Source organism: Cebus imitator, unplaced genomic scaffold, assembly GCF_001604975.1.
Source record: "Cebus imitator isolate Cc_AM_T3 unplaced genomic scaffold, Cebus_imitator-1.0 Scaffold60, whole genome shotgun sequence".
Lineage (NCBI taxonomy): Eukaryota > Metazoa > Chordata > Mammalia > Primates > Cebidae > Cebus > Cebus imitator.
This window is the reverse complement of record NW_016107375.1, coordinates 1640279-1657727: the sequence shown is the minus strand read 5'-3', so window position 1 is coordinate 1657727 and position 17449 is coordinate 1640279. Positions and strand designations below refer to the sequence as shown.

Sequence of the window (17449 nt, the reverse complement as noted above, 5' to 3'; positions counted from 1 at the left end):
ACCCTGACACATCATTGCTCAATAACAATTATTTTTAATTAATGAACGATGAATGAACAGTGATGCAAGTAATTAAAAGAAGAAAAGTAGTCCATGAATGAAAAGCTGCTGATAAACTGCTTGGTCAACAATAATTAAGAAGTGTGAATTATAAACAAGATTACAGCAGCATAAAAACATGGAGTCAAAGTTAATCTTTTGACTTTATTAAACTGCTTACACATTCTGTTAGAATCATGGAGTCCCAGTTTAATTCTTAACTTGGTGTATTCCAGCAATGAACAGACCACAGCACTTTCCTTATGGGCTTAAACCTGAGGTTCTCAGCCTTGTCACTGTTAACACCTGGGGCTGGACAGTTCTCTGCTGTGGAGGTGCCACCTTGCACATTACAGAGCACTGAGAAGCATCCCACTAGATGCTAGTAGCAAATCCTTTTCATGACAGTTTGACAACCAAAAATGTGCCCAGACATTGCCAAATGTTGGGGGCAGGGGTGCCAATTGCTGCCCCACCCATCTCTAATCTGAAGCAGCTGGGCAAAGCATCCTAACCTTGGGGGAGGGGAGAATTAGCAGGAAAAGTAGATCAATGACAATAAATTAGGAAGAGCTTCAAGAGTATTCATCTGCAGATGGATGGTAGTGATGGGGGCACAACAATGTGAATATATGAATGCCACTGAACTGTACACGTAAACACGTAAACACGGTGAAAATGTTCAATCGTTACATGTATCTTACCACAATTTTTTTTTTTTTTTACACTTTGAGTCTTTAGACAAGATCACTAATTATGGTGGTAGCAATATTACCAGTAGATAATAATGTGCAATATTATACTTTGTTAAAACATTTTGTGTATGTACAATATAACCACGATAACTGAGCAATTGAAAGTAAGGCAAAGATAAAAAGAAAAATTATTAGGAGACCCATAAACCAGTATTATGATAAATAAGAACTAAAATGTCCAGCTAAAAGAAGTAGTAATCAAGCTCTACCTCTAATAAGAAGCTTTGCTGGTTCCAGAAGGGTATCCTCAAACACTGCTCGCTCTCTGGTTTCACCAGATGTGTGCACAGCAGCGACTTAAGCTGCATTGAATTGACAAGAGCTCTGCGTTCTCAAGGTGGATGAGTCTGAGTGCACCAGTGTGCAAGGACAATAGTCCTAGTGGTTCTGTGAGACTCCAGCTTCTTGACAGAAGGAACCACGTTTGATAGGTCCTTGTAATAATGTCTACCTATGTTCAGTACCATCCTTAGGCCTGAGCAAGAGGGACCTCTTCCCTGGCCCTGTGTTGCAGAGGGCTTTAAATATCACAAAATATAAACTTAGTAAAGAACACATGGTGTGCCTCTGTCCTTGGGATCAACGTTCATGACCTGCAGTGCTCACCACCACTCTGGTGACTAACACCTTCAGACCCCAGAGAAATGCTTCTCCACACCTTGTCCTGTGTTCTTGAAATAAGACAAGGTGCCCAGTTGCCTTGAAGTTTCATGGGTTGTAACACTGCCAGTACGGGAGAAATGGTGCTTTGGAGTATGGGGAAGAATCAGGTAGCAAAGATGCTTAGGTAAAAGGAAAGAAAAACTAATTAACCTTCCTTTCAGACAGCACATACAAAAGATTCTTACATAATGGATTATTATTTTCTAGTTGGGCCAAGGGTCCAAGTCCTTGCTTCTCCACATGCCCTTGCCATGGTTCCAGGGGTACTAAGTTTTTGCAACCCCTGCAATATGACAGAAGAGAAACGCTTTGCAATACTGCACAATTCATATTACTCTGATGTGTTTACACATATGTGCAGGTATAACATGCCCAAACCAAGATAGTGATTCTGTATATTGGCAGCTGGATAGAGATTGAATAGAACTGCAACTATCTTTATTTTTAAAATATTAAATGTTTAAAAAAATTCAAATTAAAAATATGAGATTTAAATAACTTGATAAAATATACTTTATTTAAACAGATGGAGGGTTACATTCTCTTGCCCCGGCCCTCCAAATGTTAGGGTGGGCTTGGAAATACCGGGGCAGTACAGCGTGTTACTCTTTGAAAAGCTCACGTGCTCCCGTCTTCCTCTCACTCATGCTAAGTCAGGGCCTTGCCCAGAGGGCGTACTCACCATCAAGGTGGATAATAGATACTAGATACAAGCTCAGTTGGAAAATTAAATTTTAAATCATGGAAACAAGGAGAGTTTTCCCTGCCACTAGAGGGCAGGAGTCAAGCAGTCAGAAAGGGAGGTTGGGCCAGGAGAGAAGGCCTGGCCTGCACAGAGCTCTACTCCAGGCAGAGCATGCGGAAGCCACCTCATCACCAAAGTCTGCATCCCCTGAAAGCCTGATCCATTCTAAAAATAGTCTGGTGCTCAGAGTTGGCACACCTAGATACCTTGTACCCATTACGGCTTTGGGGAGAAAAAGGTCTAAGATGCTATTCCCCCAGGACGTTCACCATCTTACTGACTTCAATATGAAACATCTTACATATGCCAGGTGAAATAAGCCAGAAACGAAAGGACAAATACGGTATCATTCCACTTCTATGAGGTACCTGGGACAGTCAAACTCATAAAGACAGAAAGTAGAACGGAGGTTTCCAGGTGCTGTGGGGAGGAGAAGAGACTGTGAAGTTGGTATTTTATGGGAGCCAAGTTTCAGGTGAAGAAGAAGAGTTCTGAAGGAGGATAGTGGTGATGGTTGCACAACAATGTGAATTTTGTTGTACTCAGTTGCTGCTAACTGCCACTGAATTTTACACTTAAAAACAGTTAGCATGGTAAATTTTATGCCACATATATTTTACCACAATAGAAATGAATGAATAAGCAAAAGCAACAGTGAAAAACCCTTTTAGAGGCACAGACAGAAGCTTAACTTTGAAGAGAGGACAAGTTTGCAGGTTGGTGGAAGGTCCTATCACAAGTCAGAGGTTAGGAATATCATTGTCTTCCTGGAAGAGAATCTAACTGATGTTAATCCTTTGCTGATGCAGTGAAACCCACACTATTGAGCTTCAGGGGGTGGGAGGATGCCTGAGGTTAGAAGAGGCTGCTGGGGCAGATTTTCCAGCCAGCATAGTATACCACAGATAATTTCAGCTTCAGAGGAGACTCTCTGCAAGCATTCAAAGTCTGGCCAAGTAATTTCTGTGCTCTTGCCTCTAGTCTACAGCTCCGCCATGTCACTCATAATGACAGCTCAGAGCCAGCTGTGGACAAGCCACTGCCCATGAGCAACCTGGACAGACTCAGACATTCAGAGCCCATTATTTCTCGAGAGCTGCTAATCTCCAGTCCCAGGCTTCTCTTCCAATTACATGCTGCCCAGCCTTGTAGCAGGGGAAGAAGGCGATGGGGTCTGGGCAGCTGCCAGGATTAGTCATGCAGGGCCAAGCTCGTTTTCAGCAGGGGAGGTGAGCATCTGCTCTGTTTTAGCAACATGGCAGATCATTCCTCACTACCTCGGTACAACTTTTTAAAAATACCCAGCCACTTGAAAAGATCAACTGAAATTGAAATCTGCTGGAGTAGAGTAGAAGACACACCATTCAAGTGGGTGGACTAATTTCTTTTTTTTTTTCCTGGGCGTGAGGTGGGAAGTTATTCAACATGGTAAACATAATTCCATCTGTCGGGAGTTGTGCTTCTCATTTCAACACCAAGAGGCGGCTAGTGAAGCCTGCCTACTAGAAGAGGGACGTAAGGGGTGCACACCTTGGTACAGACGTTTTCTAACAAGCTCATGTTCCGGGCTTACCAAGTGGTATGCTTAAGCTGTTACAAAACAGAAGTTAGTGGTGGGATGTTCAAGCAACAAGTTAATCACTAGCCACCTAGAAAAGGAGACAAGACTGAGAATAGGCAGGAAATGATCAAAGGACAGAGGATATGTACACATTCTTAGTGCTGTTGGCATTCAGAGAGGGAACAGTCACTCCATCCCAAACCTTTTCTCCAAGCAATGTCTGTGCTGCAGCCCAAACTCAATCTGTCCCACAGCCGACTCTAAATTTGTTACCAACTACTTTGTTCCAAACCTATTTTTCTCCCAGTCATCTCCCACACCATAAAGCCTGCAGGAAGTACCTCTCTCTGCATCCTCAGCCTGAACCCAACTGTCCCCTTCCCTGATAGCTCCCAGATGCACTGGCCTCCTTTCCGTTCCTGGAACACAAGGTCTCAGGGCTTTGGAACACATAGCTCCTGCTGGGACTCTATACTCTTGATCACCACACCCCTGAATCTTTCACGGCCAGCTCCCTCTCAAAACCCCCTCTTCTCCTCAGTAGGAGTCCCAGTTGCTCCAGGGACTGAGGCAAGAAGAGGATCACTTGAGCCCAAGAGTTTGAGGCTCACCTGGGCAACACAGAGAAACCCCATCTCTTGAAAAAAAGAGTAGGTTCCTTTTCTCTCCATACTTTATGCACTCACTTCCATGCCTACTGCCACTTATTACTACACTTGGTCTTACTCTTGTGTTCATTTCACTGCGCCGCTTTATCACTGAGCTACCTGAAACAGCAGGGCCACAACTGCTCACCTGTCTGCCCCCTAGGACCTGGCACAGCATATAGGGTGAATATCCATTATTTGTGAAATGTACCAGTTGCAGAGGCAATGGTCACAAAAGGCTCATGAGACGGGAAACTAAATCAGACATTTTGGGAGGAATAGAATTTCATAGTTACTACCTTGTCTTCCATTTGAAAGAAACAGCCTGAAGGTCAAATAATAAAAAATGCTCACTACAGCAGCTAACCACATACAGAGCACTTACGTGCCAAGTACTATTTTAAGTACCTGCCACATATTAACCCATCTTATTCTCAAAACAGCCCTAGATTAACTAGCACTCCCATTTTACAGATGAAGTAACAGACACAGAAAGATTGTAAACTGATGTAAGATCACAAAGCTAGTGATGGCTGAGCCAGGATCCCAACCCAGGCAGGTCGGCTCCAACCACTGAACCCTGCAGGAACCCTTGTAGCTCCTCTCCCTCGCCTCCTAGTGAGGCCTCAACCTCCTGTTCCCCTCACCCCACTGAGAAGACTCCTGCCTTGGCCACCAATGGCCTCTCAGCTGCTAACCCCAATAAGCACTTATTTTTTTCTGTGACATGCGTAGATCGGCTTCCAGGCTTAGTACTTTCACATATATTAACAGCAACAGGAAAGAATCTAAGGGCTCAGGCGCTCCAATGTCCAGGAAAAACACCAGCCCACAATGTACTGTCTACCTCCTGTTCCTCACACACCTGAGCTTCCCACCCACCACAGACTCACTCCTACCGTTTCATCCTCCAGTCTGAGCTGCAGGCTCTTGTCTCCTTCTTTGTAGTCCTTGGTTAACTCAGCTGAGCGCCACACTTCATCAGGGTCAGGGATCCAGACCCTCGTGCACTGAAAGATTAAAACAGAAGAAACTTAGAAACAGAATAAAGCTTTCAGGTTTCTAAATGTGTGTCACTACCTTGAAAAGGCCCATCAGGAGAACATCTAACGCTATCTGCACACATCTCCCCACCTTCTCATTTCAGGACACAATGTGATCTGATACCACGATAACTGGGGAATAACTCACAGGACTGGTGGCAGAGGACACATTTTAGATGTCCAAAGAATGTCACAGATCAATGAAATTAAAATTCTATCCAAGAGACGGCTGAGCCTGCATTTGGCTATATACACTAGACATCGCACCATTATCTCAAAGGGTGTTACAAAATAGTGAAGTCAGAGGGAGTTATTTAGCAGTCTACAAACAAAACAACACAGGCAAAAGCCAAGATGGTACAGCACATCTTCAGAGCCTGGGAATCTCTGCTCTGATATTCTGCATTCAGAGACAAAGTCATTTTCCCGCAGAAGTGAAAGAAAGTGGTCAGCAAGTGGAAAGTATATTTAAGTATCACCAAGTTGTCAGCCACCTCAATTTATTTATCTACTATTTTTCTTTTTTTCAAATGGGAACCGAGGCGGGGTTCTCTGTTACCCAGGCTAGCACGCAGTGGTGTGACCACAGGTCACTGCAGCCTCCAACTCCTGGCCTCAAGTAATCTTCTCGTCTCAGCCTCCCAAAGTGCTAGGATGACAGAAAGGAGCCACTGTGCCTGGCCTTTTTGTCCATTCTCTCAGCCACAAATCCAAAAATTTCACTCACCCTCCCCAAGTAGCTATCCTGATTTGCAGACCAAGTCATTGAATGGGGCCAAGTTCTGACAGGAAAGAACACAGACCTCGGTAAAGTAGTGATACAGGATCAACTGTCAGTGACTTGCCCAGCACATTCTCAACACAACCTGGGGGTTCCCAGCCTTACTTGCAGTCGGAATCACCTGAGGAGCCTGGAAAATATCAATTCCCAGCTGCACCTCAGACTAACTCAGTAGGGAACGGAGGTGACATAAAAGCTCCCAGAGGACAGGAAGCTTACCTAGCAACCTGAAGGAGTCCACAGAAACTCAGTAGCACCTCTACAGGCAGACAAGCAACCTCATCAAGCAGCTCCCTGAGATCACAGATAGCTAAATCAACAAAGATGGGGGAAAAAGCACAAAAGAGATGAAATCACCAAAGACCAGAACACCTCCTCTCCTTCAAGGGATCACAACGCTTCAACAACATGGAAACACAACATGACTGAGAAAGAATGTGACAAATTGACAGAAACAGGCTTCAGAAGGTGGATAATAACAAACTTTTCTGAGCTAAAGGAACACATTCTAACTCAATACAAAGAAACCAAAAACCTTGAAAAAAGGTTAGATGAAATGCTAACTAGAATAACCAGCTTAGAGAAGAATATAAACAGCTTGATGGAGTTGAAAAACAGCATGAGAACTGCGTGAAGCAAATACAAGTTTAAATAGCCAAATCGATCAAGCAGAAGAAAGGATATCAGAGATTGAAGATCAACTCAATGAAATATAAAGAGAAGGCAAGACAAGAGAAAAAAGACTGAAAAGAAATGAACAAAGCCTCCAAGAAATATGGGATTATGTGAAAAGACCTATCTACACTTGATCGGTGTACATGAATGTGACAGGGAGAATGAATCCTAGCTGGAAAATACTCTCCAGGATATTATCCAGGAGAACTTCCCCAGCCTAGCAAGGCAGTCCAACATTCAAATCCAAGAAATACAGAGAACTCCACAAAGATATTCAAGAAGAGCAACCCCAAGGCACATAATCGTCAGATTCACCAGGGTTGAAATGAAGGAAAAAATGCTAAGGGTAGCCAGAGAGAAAGGTCAGGTCACTTGCAGAGGGGAGCCAATCAGACTCATAGCAGATCTCTCCACAGAAACCCTACAAACCAGAAGACAGTGGGGGCCAATATTTAACATCCTTAAAGAAAAGAACTTTCAATCCAGAATTTCATATCCAGCCAAACTAAGCTTCATAAGTGAAAGAGAAATAAAATACTTTGCAGACAAGCAATTACTGAGAGATTTCATCACCACCAGACCTGCCTTACAAGAGCTTCTGAAAGAAACACTAAGCATGGAAAGAAGTACGAGCCACTGCAAAAGCACACCAAAGGGCAAAGACCAAAAATGCAATGAAGAAAATGAGTCAACTAACGGGCAAGAAAATCAGCCAGTAACAACATGGCAGGATCAAATTCACACATAACAATATTAACATTGAATGTAAATGGCCTAAATGCCCCAATCAAAAGACACAGACTGGCAAACTGGATAAAAAGTCAAGACCCATCAGTGTGTTGTATTCAGGAAATCCGTCTCACATACAAAGACACATAGACTCAAAATAAAGGGATGGAAGATTTACCAAGCAAATGGAGAACAAAAAAAAGCAGAGGTTGCAATCCTAGTCTCTGATAAAACGGACTTCAAACCAACAAAGATCAAGAGAGACAAAGAAGGGCATTACATAATGGTAAAAGGATCAATCCAACAAGAAGAGCTAACTCTCCTAAATATATACACACCCAACACAGGAGCACCCAGATCCATAAAGCAAGTTCTTAATAACCTAAAAGGAGATCTAGACTCCCACACAATAATAGTGGGAGACTTCAACACTCCACTGTCAATATCAAATAGATGAGCAAGACAGAAAATTAATAAGGACATTCAGGACTTGAATGCAGAGCTCAATCAAGCAGACCTAACAGACATATACAGAACGCTCCACCCCAAATCCACAGAATCTACATTTTTCTTAGTACCACATCGCACTTACTCTAAAAGAGACCACATAATTGGAAGCAAATCACTCCTCAGCAAAGGCAAAAGAACAGAAATGATAACAGTCTATCAGACCACAGCACAATCAGACTAGAACTCAGGATCAAGAAACACACTCAAACCCGCACAACCACTTGGAAACTGAACAACTTGCTTCTGAGTGTTGACTGCATAAACAATGAAATAAAGGCAGAAATAAAGATGTTCTTCAAAACCAATCAGAATGAAGACACAAATTACCAGAATCTCTGGGACACCTTTAAAGCAGTGTCAAGAGAGAAATTTATAGCAATAAATGCCCAAATGAGAAACAAGGAAAGATCTAAAACTGATACCCTATCATTAAAATTGAAAGAGCTAGCCGAGCAAGATCAAAAACACTCAAAAGCTAGCAGAAGACAAGAAGTAAGTAAGATCAGAGCCAAACTGAAGGAGAGAGAGACACAAAAAACCCTTCAAAAAAAAAAAATCAATAAATCCAGGAGCTGGTTTTTTTTAAAAAAAGATCAACTAAATAGACCACTAGCCAGACCAATAAAAAAGAAAAGAGAGAAGAATCAAACAGATGCAATAAAAAATTATAAAGGGGATATCACCACTGATTCCAGAGAAATACAAACTACCATCAGAGATTACTACAAACAGCTCTATGCACACAAACCAGCAAACCAGGAAGAAATGGATAAATTCTTGGACATTTGTACTCTACCAAGACTAAACCAAGAAGAAGCTGAAACCCTGAATAGATCAATAACAAGGGCTGAAGTTGAGGCAGCAATCAATAGCCTACCAACCAAAAAAGTCCAGGTCCAGACCAGTTTACAGCAGAATTCTACCAGACATACAAAGAGGAGCTGGTTCCATTCCTTCTGAAACTACATCAAATAAGACAAAAAGAGGGAATCCTCCCTAACTCATTTTATGAGACCAACATCATCCTGATACCAAAACCAGGCAGAGACTCAACTAAAAAAGAAAGCTTCAGGCCAATATCCATGATGAACATCGAGACAAAAATCTTCAATAAAATACTGGCAAACCAATTGCAACAGCACATCAAAAAGCTTAACCACCATGATCAAGTATGCTTCATCCTGGGGATGCAAGACTGTTTCAACACATGCAAGTCTATCACATAAATGGAACCGAAGACAAAACCACATGATTATCTCAATAGAGGCAGAGAAGGTCTTTGACAAAATTCAACAGCCCTTCATGCTAAAAACTCTCAATAAACTTGGTATTGACGGAACGTGTCATAAAATGATAAAAGCTATTTATGCAAAACCTACAGCCAATATCATACTGAACAGGCAAAAGCTGGAAGAATTCCCTTTGAAATCAGGCACCAGACAAGGATGGCCTCTCTCACCACTCCTACTCAATATAGTACTGGAAGTTCCAGCCAGAGCAATCAGGCAAGAAAAAGAAATAAAGTGTGTTCAATTAGGAAAGGAGGAAGTCAAATTGTCTCTATTTGCAGACGACATGATTGTATATTTAGAAGACCCCATCGTCTCAGCCCAAAATCTTCTCAAACTGATAAGCAACTTCAGCAAAGTCTCAGGATACAAAATCAATGTGCAAAAATCACAAGCATTCCTATATACCGATAACAGACAAAAAGAGAGCCAAATCAAGAGCGAACTACCATTCACAATAGCTACAAAGAAAATAAAATACCTAGAAATACAACTAACAAAGGATGTAAAGGACCTCTTCAAGGAGAACTACAAACCACTGCTCAAGGAAATGAGAGTACACAAACAGATGGAATAACATTCCATGCTCATGGTTAGAAAGAATCAATATTGTGAAAACGGCCATACTGCCCAAAGTAACTTATAGATTCAATGCTATCCCCATCAAGCTACCAATGACCTTCTTCACAGAGCTGGAACAAACCACTTTAAACTTTATATGGAATCACAAGAGAGCCCACATAGCCAAGACAATCCTAAGCAAAAAGAACAAAGCCAGAGGCATCACACTGCCAGACTACTACAAGGCTACAGTAATCAAAACAGCATGGTACTGGTACCAAAACAGAGACATAGACCAATGGAACAGAACAGAGGCCTCAGAAGCAACACCATACATCTACAATCATCTGATCTTTGACAAACCTGAGAAAAGCAAGCAATGGGGAAAGGATTCCCTGTTGAATAAATGGTATTTGGAAAACTGGCTAGCTATGTGCAGAAAGCAGAAACTGGACCCCTTCCTGTCACCTTACACTAAAATTAACTCCAGATGGATTAAAGATCTAAACATAAAACCTAACACCATAAAAACACTAGAAGAAAACGTAGGCAAAACCATCCAGGACATAGGCATAGGCAAGGACTTCATGACTAAAACACCAAAAGCAATGGTAACAAAAGCCAAGATAGGCAAATGACTATAAAATTCAGAGCTTTGTACAGCAAAAGAAACAATCATCAGAGCGAACTGGCAACCAACAGAATGGGAAAATTTTTTGCAGTCTACCCATCTGACAAGGAGCTAATATCCAGAATCTACAAAAAACTAAAACAGATTTACAAGAAAAAAAACACCACCATTCAAAAGTGGGTGAAGGATATGAACAGACACTTTTCAAAAGAAGATATATATGAGGCCAAGAAACATGTGAAAAAATGCTCATCATCACTGGTCATTAGAGAAATGCAAATCAAAACCACATTGAGATATCATGTCATGCCAGTTAGAATGGTGATCATTAAAAACTCTGGAGGCAACAGATGCTGGAGAGGATGTGCAGAAATAGGAACGCTCCTACACAGTTGGTGGGAGTGTAAATTAGTTCAACCATTGTGAAAGACAGTGTGGCGATTCCTCAAGGATCTAGAAATAGAAATTCCATTTGACCCAGCAATCCCATTACTGGGTATATACCCAAAGAACTATAAATCATTCTATTATAAACACACATGCACACACATGTTCATTGCAGCCCTGTGTACAATAGCAAAGACCTGGAACCAACCCAAATGCCCATCAATGATAGACTGGACAAAGAAAATGTGGTGTATATACACCATGGAATACTATGCAGCCATAAAAAAATCGATGAGTTCGTGTCCTTTGTAGGGACATGGATGAACCTGGAAACCATCATGCCCAGCAAACTGACACAAGAACAGAAAACCAAACACCACATGTTCTCACTCATAAGTAGGTGTTGAACAATGAGAACACATGGACTCAGGGAGAGGAGCACCACACACTGGAGGTAGTTTGGGGGGGGGCTAGGGGAGGGACAGTGGGGGGTGGGGAGGCTGGGGAAGCATAACATGGGGAGAAATGCCAGATACAGACAAAGGGGGAATAGAGGCAGCAAACCACTTGGTTATGTATGCACCTATGCAACAACCTTGCGTGGCCTGCACATGTACCCCAGAACCTAAAGTAAAAAAAGCTCCCAGAGACACTAACGTGTACTGAATGGCAGCATCTGCATCTCCTGGCATCCCACCGCACAGCTGTCAGAACAATTTCTGCATTTTCATCTCATAGGCACGTAACTTCCACGGGGTCTATTTGCTGCAGAAGCCATCAGTGTACAGGCGCACACACATACATCTGGCTGCTTGGCCACAGAATATTCTCAGCGAACCTAAAACTAATGGCTCTTTTGACCAAAAGCTCAATCAGAACATGTGCTTGGGTCAGCATCATCCACTTCACTCCTGGAGTGACAGCTGAGCACAGACCCTGGGCCAGTCTGTCACCTGTGTGCACACAGCCAAATGGCTTTATTTTGGTTCTGCTTTTTTTTTTTTTCCAAAGCAGTGTTATCCTCCAAGTAATCAGTGGTCTTTTGTTAAAAGCAAGACCCTGACCCCTCCTACACTTGTTTCTAATTCACTATGGAGCAGTGAAAGTTGTAAGGCAATAGAATCAGGATACCAATAATGAGAAAGCAAACATCGACCACTTTGCAGCCTTGACATCTCAACTCAGGGTACAAACCAAAGTCATCCATTTTCATTATTAAAAAACAAATTCACAGAATCTTAACCTTCTCCCTGCTTCTTGAGCCCACCACCTTATGGCAAGATGTCACCGTATCTTTATAGCAAAACACTATGGAGCTTTATAATAAGAAAGAGCTTTATAGCATCTGAGAGCTCCAGAGTAAAATATTAAGAATGTTCTGAGGTACCATTAGAGAAAACTTTCTGAGCATTTGCTGACCTTAACTGTCAACATTTCTTTTACCCACAGGTGTCCTAACTCACTTTCTCCACTGTTGTTTAAGCCCACCATCCATCCAGCTGTGATGACCTTTAAGCTTCTGTCCCTAAGCTTCAGGTGAGTGTCTGTCCTTCAACCTCACTACAGTGCTATCTGGTCACTGAGTTACACTCCTGGGACTCCCCCTTCAGCCAGCACAACCAAGAAATTTTACCTAAAGCAAAGCCCCCAATTCGTGTAAGTCGTGTCAGGAATGGCTCAAAACAACAGAATGAGGAATAACCAGAAAGGAACAGGGAAATCCCGACAGGAACCAAACGGAGGTGATGTTGTACAGATCCGGGAAGCCAGGGAGCCCAGCCCCAGCTCAGCCAAGAACTCCACTGGCCATCTCCCTGTGGCCCACGTGCCACTTGTGGGGTGGTTACTTGCATCCAGCATTGAAGAATCTCACTGCCTGGCTCTATCTCAATTTAATTTTTACTCTAGCGGAGTTCATGTATCTTTCTACTTATATAACTCTCCTCTCTAAAGAGACTGAGAGAAACTGGTAGGCACAAAATTGGCTTCTCATATTGTCCCATACCCACAAAACCTATCACAACTTAAGTGGCACAGTGGGACCATCCCAATGATACTTTAGCTCTTTGCTCCTCCAGGTGAGGACCTCAGCAACATCATCACCTAGGAGCACGTTAGAAGCATAGAATCTCAGCCTCCCCCAGACTCACTGCCTCAGAATCTTCATACTAACTACTTGCTCTTCCATTCCTGCAGCGTCGTCTCACACTTCACTGCCTTTGAGAACACGTCAGCAAACTACAGCTGTGGGACAAATCTGGCACACTGCCTGTGTTGCCTGTTTTATATAGCCCAAGAGTTAAGAATGGTTGAAAAAGGTTCAAAAGAGGATATTCACATAACATGAAAAAAATCACATGAAAGCCAAATTCTGATGTCCATAAAGTTTCATGGGAACACATTCATTCATTCATTGATGTATTATCTATGTAATACTTTCACATTCTAATGCTAGAATTGAAGGCCAGGTACAGTAGCTCATGCCTATCATGCCAGCACTTTGGGACATGAAGCAGGAAGATTATTTGAGGATAGGAGTTTGAGACCGGCCTGGGCAACATAGCAAGACCCTGTCTCTACAAAGCTTAAAAAAAAATTAGGCTGGGCGCAGTGGCTCATACCTGTAAGCCCAACACTTTGGGGGGCCAAGGTGGGCAGATCATGAGGTCAAGAGATCGAGACCAGCCTGGCCAATGTGGTTAAACCCGGTCTCTACTAAAAATACAAAAATTAGCTGGGCGTGGTGGCATGCACCTGTAATTCCAACTACCCTGGAGGCTGAGGTAGGAGAATCACTTGAACCCAGGAGGCATAGGTTGCAGTGAGCTGAGACTGTGCTACTGCACTTCAGCCTGATGACAGAGTGAGACTCTGTCTCAAAAAAGAAAACAAAAAAAAAGTAGTCAGATGTGGTGATGCATGCTTATAGTCCTAGCTATTCAGGAGGCTGAGGCATGAGGGTCCCTGGAGCCCAGAAGCTCAAGGTTACAGTGAGCTATGATTGTGCCACTGCACTCAGCCTGGACAACAAAATGAGATACTGTCTCAAAAGAAAAGAAAAAAAAAAAGTAATGACAGAGACCCTATGGTTCAAAGCCATTTTTAAAACATAGTAGGCTGGACACAGTGGCTCATGCCTGTAATCCCAGCACTTTGGGAGGCAGAGGTGTGTGAATCATTTGAGGTCAGGAGTTAGAAACCAGCCTGGCCAACATGGTGAAATCCCATCTCTATTAAAAATACAAAAATTAGCCAGGCATAGTGGTGGGCACCTATAATCCCAGCTATTCAAGAGGCTGAGGCAGGAAAACTGCTTGAGCCTGGGAGGCAGATGTTGCAGTGAGCAGAGATTGTGTCACTGGACTCCAGCCTGGGTGACAAAACGAGACTCCATCTCGGAGAGAAAAAAAAAAAAAAGTAAAATGTTTACTATCTGGTCCTTTACAGGAAAGCATGCCAACCTCTGTCCTTGTACCTGCTGTTCCCTCAGGCCACAGTGCCCTTCCTCACTTGTCCACGTGGGCAGGGTCCAACTTCCAACACTATCTCCTCACTGATGACTTCCTTCCCTGTTCCCCATAGAGTTAGTCCTACCAACTATAAGCTGCCACTATAAATTCTTCTGTGATTAGTTTTCCTTCTGGCTTTGCAGTTACTTCTTTCATGTCAGTTTCATCTCATTACAGCAAGGTCTTCCAAATATACCACTGGGCATCTTTGTATCCCTGGGATCTAGCACATCCTGGCACGGAACATCACTAAATGTTCATGCTGAGTATAGGATCATTGAACAGAGACTGTGCATTTATGGGGCACCTGGTTTATACATAAAACACACTGTCATAAGTACCATGTAATCAAGTACAAACCTGGAGATCTAGCTCCTGAACCTAAGGGACAAATAATCTAGTTGGTTCGATAACTCACATAAAAAATATGCTCTAATAAGGTGGTGTGACTAACTCCTAAGTAGAATAATAGCTAACCAGTAGAGGGAAGGAAGACAGGGAGAGAGTGGGAAACAAGTTAATGGCAACTTTGGAAGAGAGAAAGTTGGTAGCCAAATTCTCGCATGACGTTTAAAAGGATTTTGTATATGCAGATCTGACCAAGCAAGCTTTGGACACAAATCTAGTAAATATTTGGGAGCCAAATATGTGCCCAGTCCATCTCCACAATAACAGCACATGGACACGCGTTGAGATTATAGCAATTCATTGTTAAATCAGAATGAAATGAACTCTTTATTCTGTGCAGGATGGTTCACAGCTGCCAGCTGCCACCTCCCCGCTTCTGCCTTCTCACGTTTATCCTGCTTCTCGGATTCTCAGCTTAAAGTGTATATAAATTACTGAGCAGGGCTGTTTATCCAATGTCATGCATACTGCATATAATGAGAAATTTATAGATCTTCAAAGGGTAATTTTAACCATAATCAAATTTTGCCTTACAAGCTGGCTTTGCCAGCAACCGCCGCCCCAACCCGCTCACCTCAAGGAAGACGCATTGCTTCTGTAAGCAAGTGCAAACTAGTGGATGATGAGTACAAAATACAAGGCCAAGAAACAGACACATGAACTAAGAAGGGAGAGACAAGACCACAGCAGCTGGGAAAGACTTGAGGAAGGCAGACATGTTCTGAGCTTTGGAGACGGAAAGGATTTGGAGGGGAAGGGTTTCTTTTTGGAGTGACCAAAGTGTTTTGGTAACCAGACAGAGATGGTGGTTGCAAAACACTGAATGTACTAAACACCAAATTGTTCACTTTAAAAACGGTTAGTTTCATATTAAGTAAATTTTATGTGTTTAAAAACACACACAATGTTCTGTTTGTAGAGAATGCAAACAGTATCGTGTACACTCTCTCTCCTGGCATCAGTTCTCATTACTAGTCCATGAAAAAGCAGTAAATATTTTCACAGAAAGACAGTATTTTATGAGCCACAGAGAAACTCTCCAGATCCAAGGAGCTGTGTTGCCTCTTAATTTTTTCTCACCTTCCAGGAATAAGACAAATCCGACCTCTATCAGATTTACTGTAAGGCAACAGAGTATGAGGCAGACAAGCTCACTCATATAACCCAATTACCACGCCACTCCATTTGTCACTATCCTATTTCAACAACACTTAATTCCATCATATCAAAGTAAATAAAACAGCAACCCTGACCTAATTATCAAAGAAAAGCTCGTGATTTTTGGAAAGTTCTTTTGAAAAGAGCCCCATATATTTCCTGGAGAAGGCAGATGCCTATATCATATGTAAATGCACTACTACCAAGCTATTCTCCAACCCCCTGTTCATTTCTTCCACTGAAGGAACAACTCCAGCAGCTGTTCTCATACATACACAGCTGGAGGGAGTGGCCATCTATGACAAGAACCTCAATCCTGACTACACATTAGAATCACCTAGGGAATGATTACAAATTCCCATGCCAAGCAACACCCCATCCTACCTTTATCAATCTCTGGTGCTGGGAACCAGGCAGTGTTTTCTCAAGCTCCCCAGATGAATTCAATATGCAAGCAAGTTTGAAATATAATTCTATGTGGCTGACTAGGTGTTGGATTGGAAGGGTATCACAGACCCTCATGTGCTACAGGCCTCTCCCCACCAGTCTGTGGTTAAACATTAAACTCTAGCCTGCAGATCCTTTCCCCAGAGCTGAAGAACTCTTTCTAAAAGAGCCCCAGCTAAAATGTAAACATAATGTCTGGAAGAGCACAGCATTTATCCATGTTTATGAATTATCAGGCAGTATAGTACTGTGGTCAAGTGTGTGTGCTCTAGAGTCAGACAGCTTTGAGGAGGAATTCTAACCACTACTTATTAGGTTGTGTATGTTGATGAATGGGTCTGATCGTCAGTTTCCTTAGTTGAACAACAGGTAAAGTTCTATATACCTCATAAAATTTTCTAAGAATTAAATGAGAGCCCACTACCAAAGCACATAAGTATTAGGCAATGATGATGATGATGGTGATATTACTATACAGTTTTGTCCAGAAATCCTGATGAGATTTTGGATAGCATTAGAAAATGAGAAAAGGAAAATAAGAAGTCTAAGGTGGTCCATGTCACTGGGATCCTTTTGATGGCCTGTAGGTCATAATACACAGGTAGCCATGCCTTACCTTAAAGATCAATACCTGGATCTAGCCTACTTCTACTCCAAAGACATGAGAGAAGTGATTCTTGATGTTGGCTGGCATATAAAAATTATCTGCAGATCTGTACATCTTTAAAAAACAAAACCACTAACACCCATATCCCACACTTGAATGATTAAATTTCTGGGGGTAGGGCCCAAACACTGTATTTTTTACCAACTTCCAAAGTGATGAATGCACTGTCAGAATTAAAATTCCTATCTCAGAGTGAACCTCAGGAGCCAAGGTGGACCTTCAGGGAGAAGAGAACAGGGACATT

At 42.4% G+C, this 17449-nt stretch overlaps 1 protein-coding gene across 1 annotated transcript in view; it reads right to left on the bottom strand.

Moving 5' to 3' along the window:
- Window positions 1-17449, bottom strand: part of MYO5B (myosin VB) — a 398063-nt gene that overhangs the window by 244691 nt on the left and 135923 nt on the right. The window contains exon 2 of the mRNA XM_017529641.2: window positions 5310-5420. Coding sequence (XP_017385130.1) covers window positions 5310-5420 — 111 coding nt within the window. The remainder of the gene's footprint in view (window positions 1-5309; window positions 5421-17449) is intronic.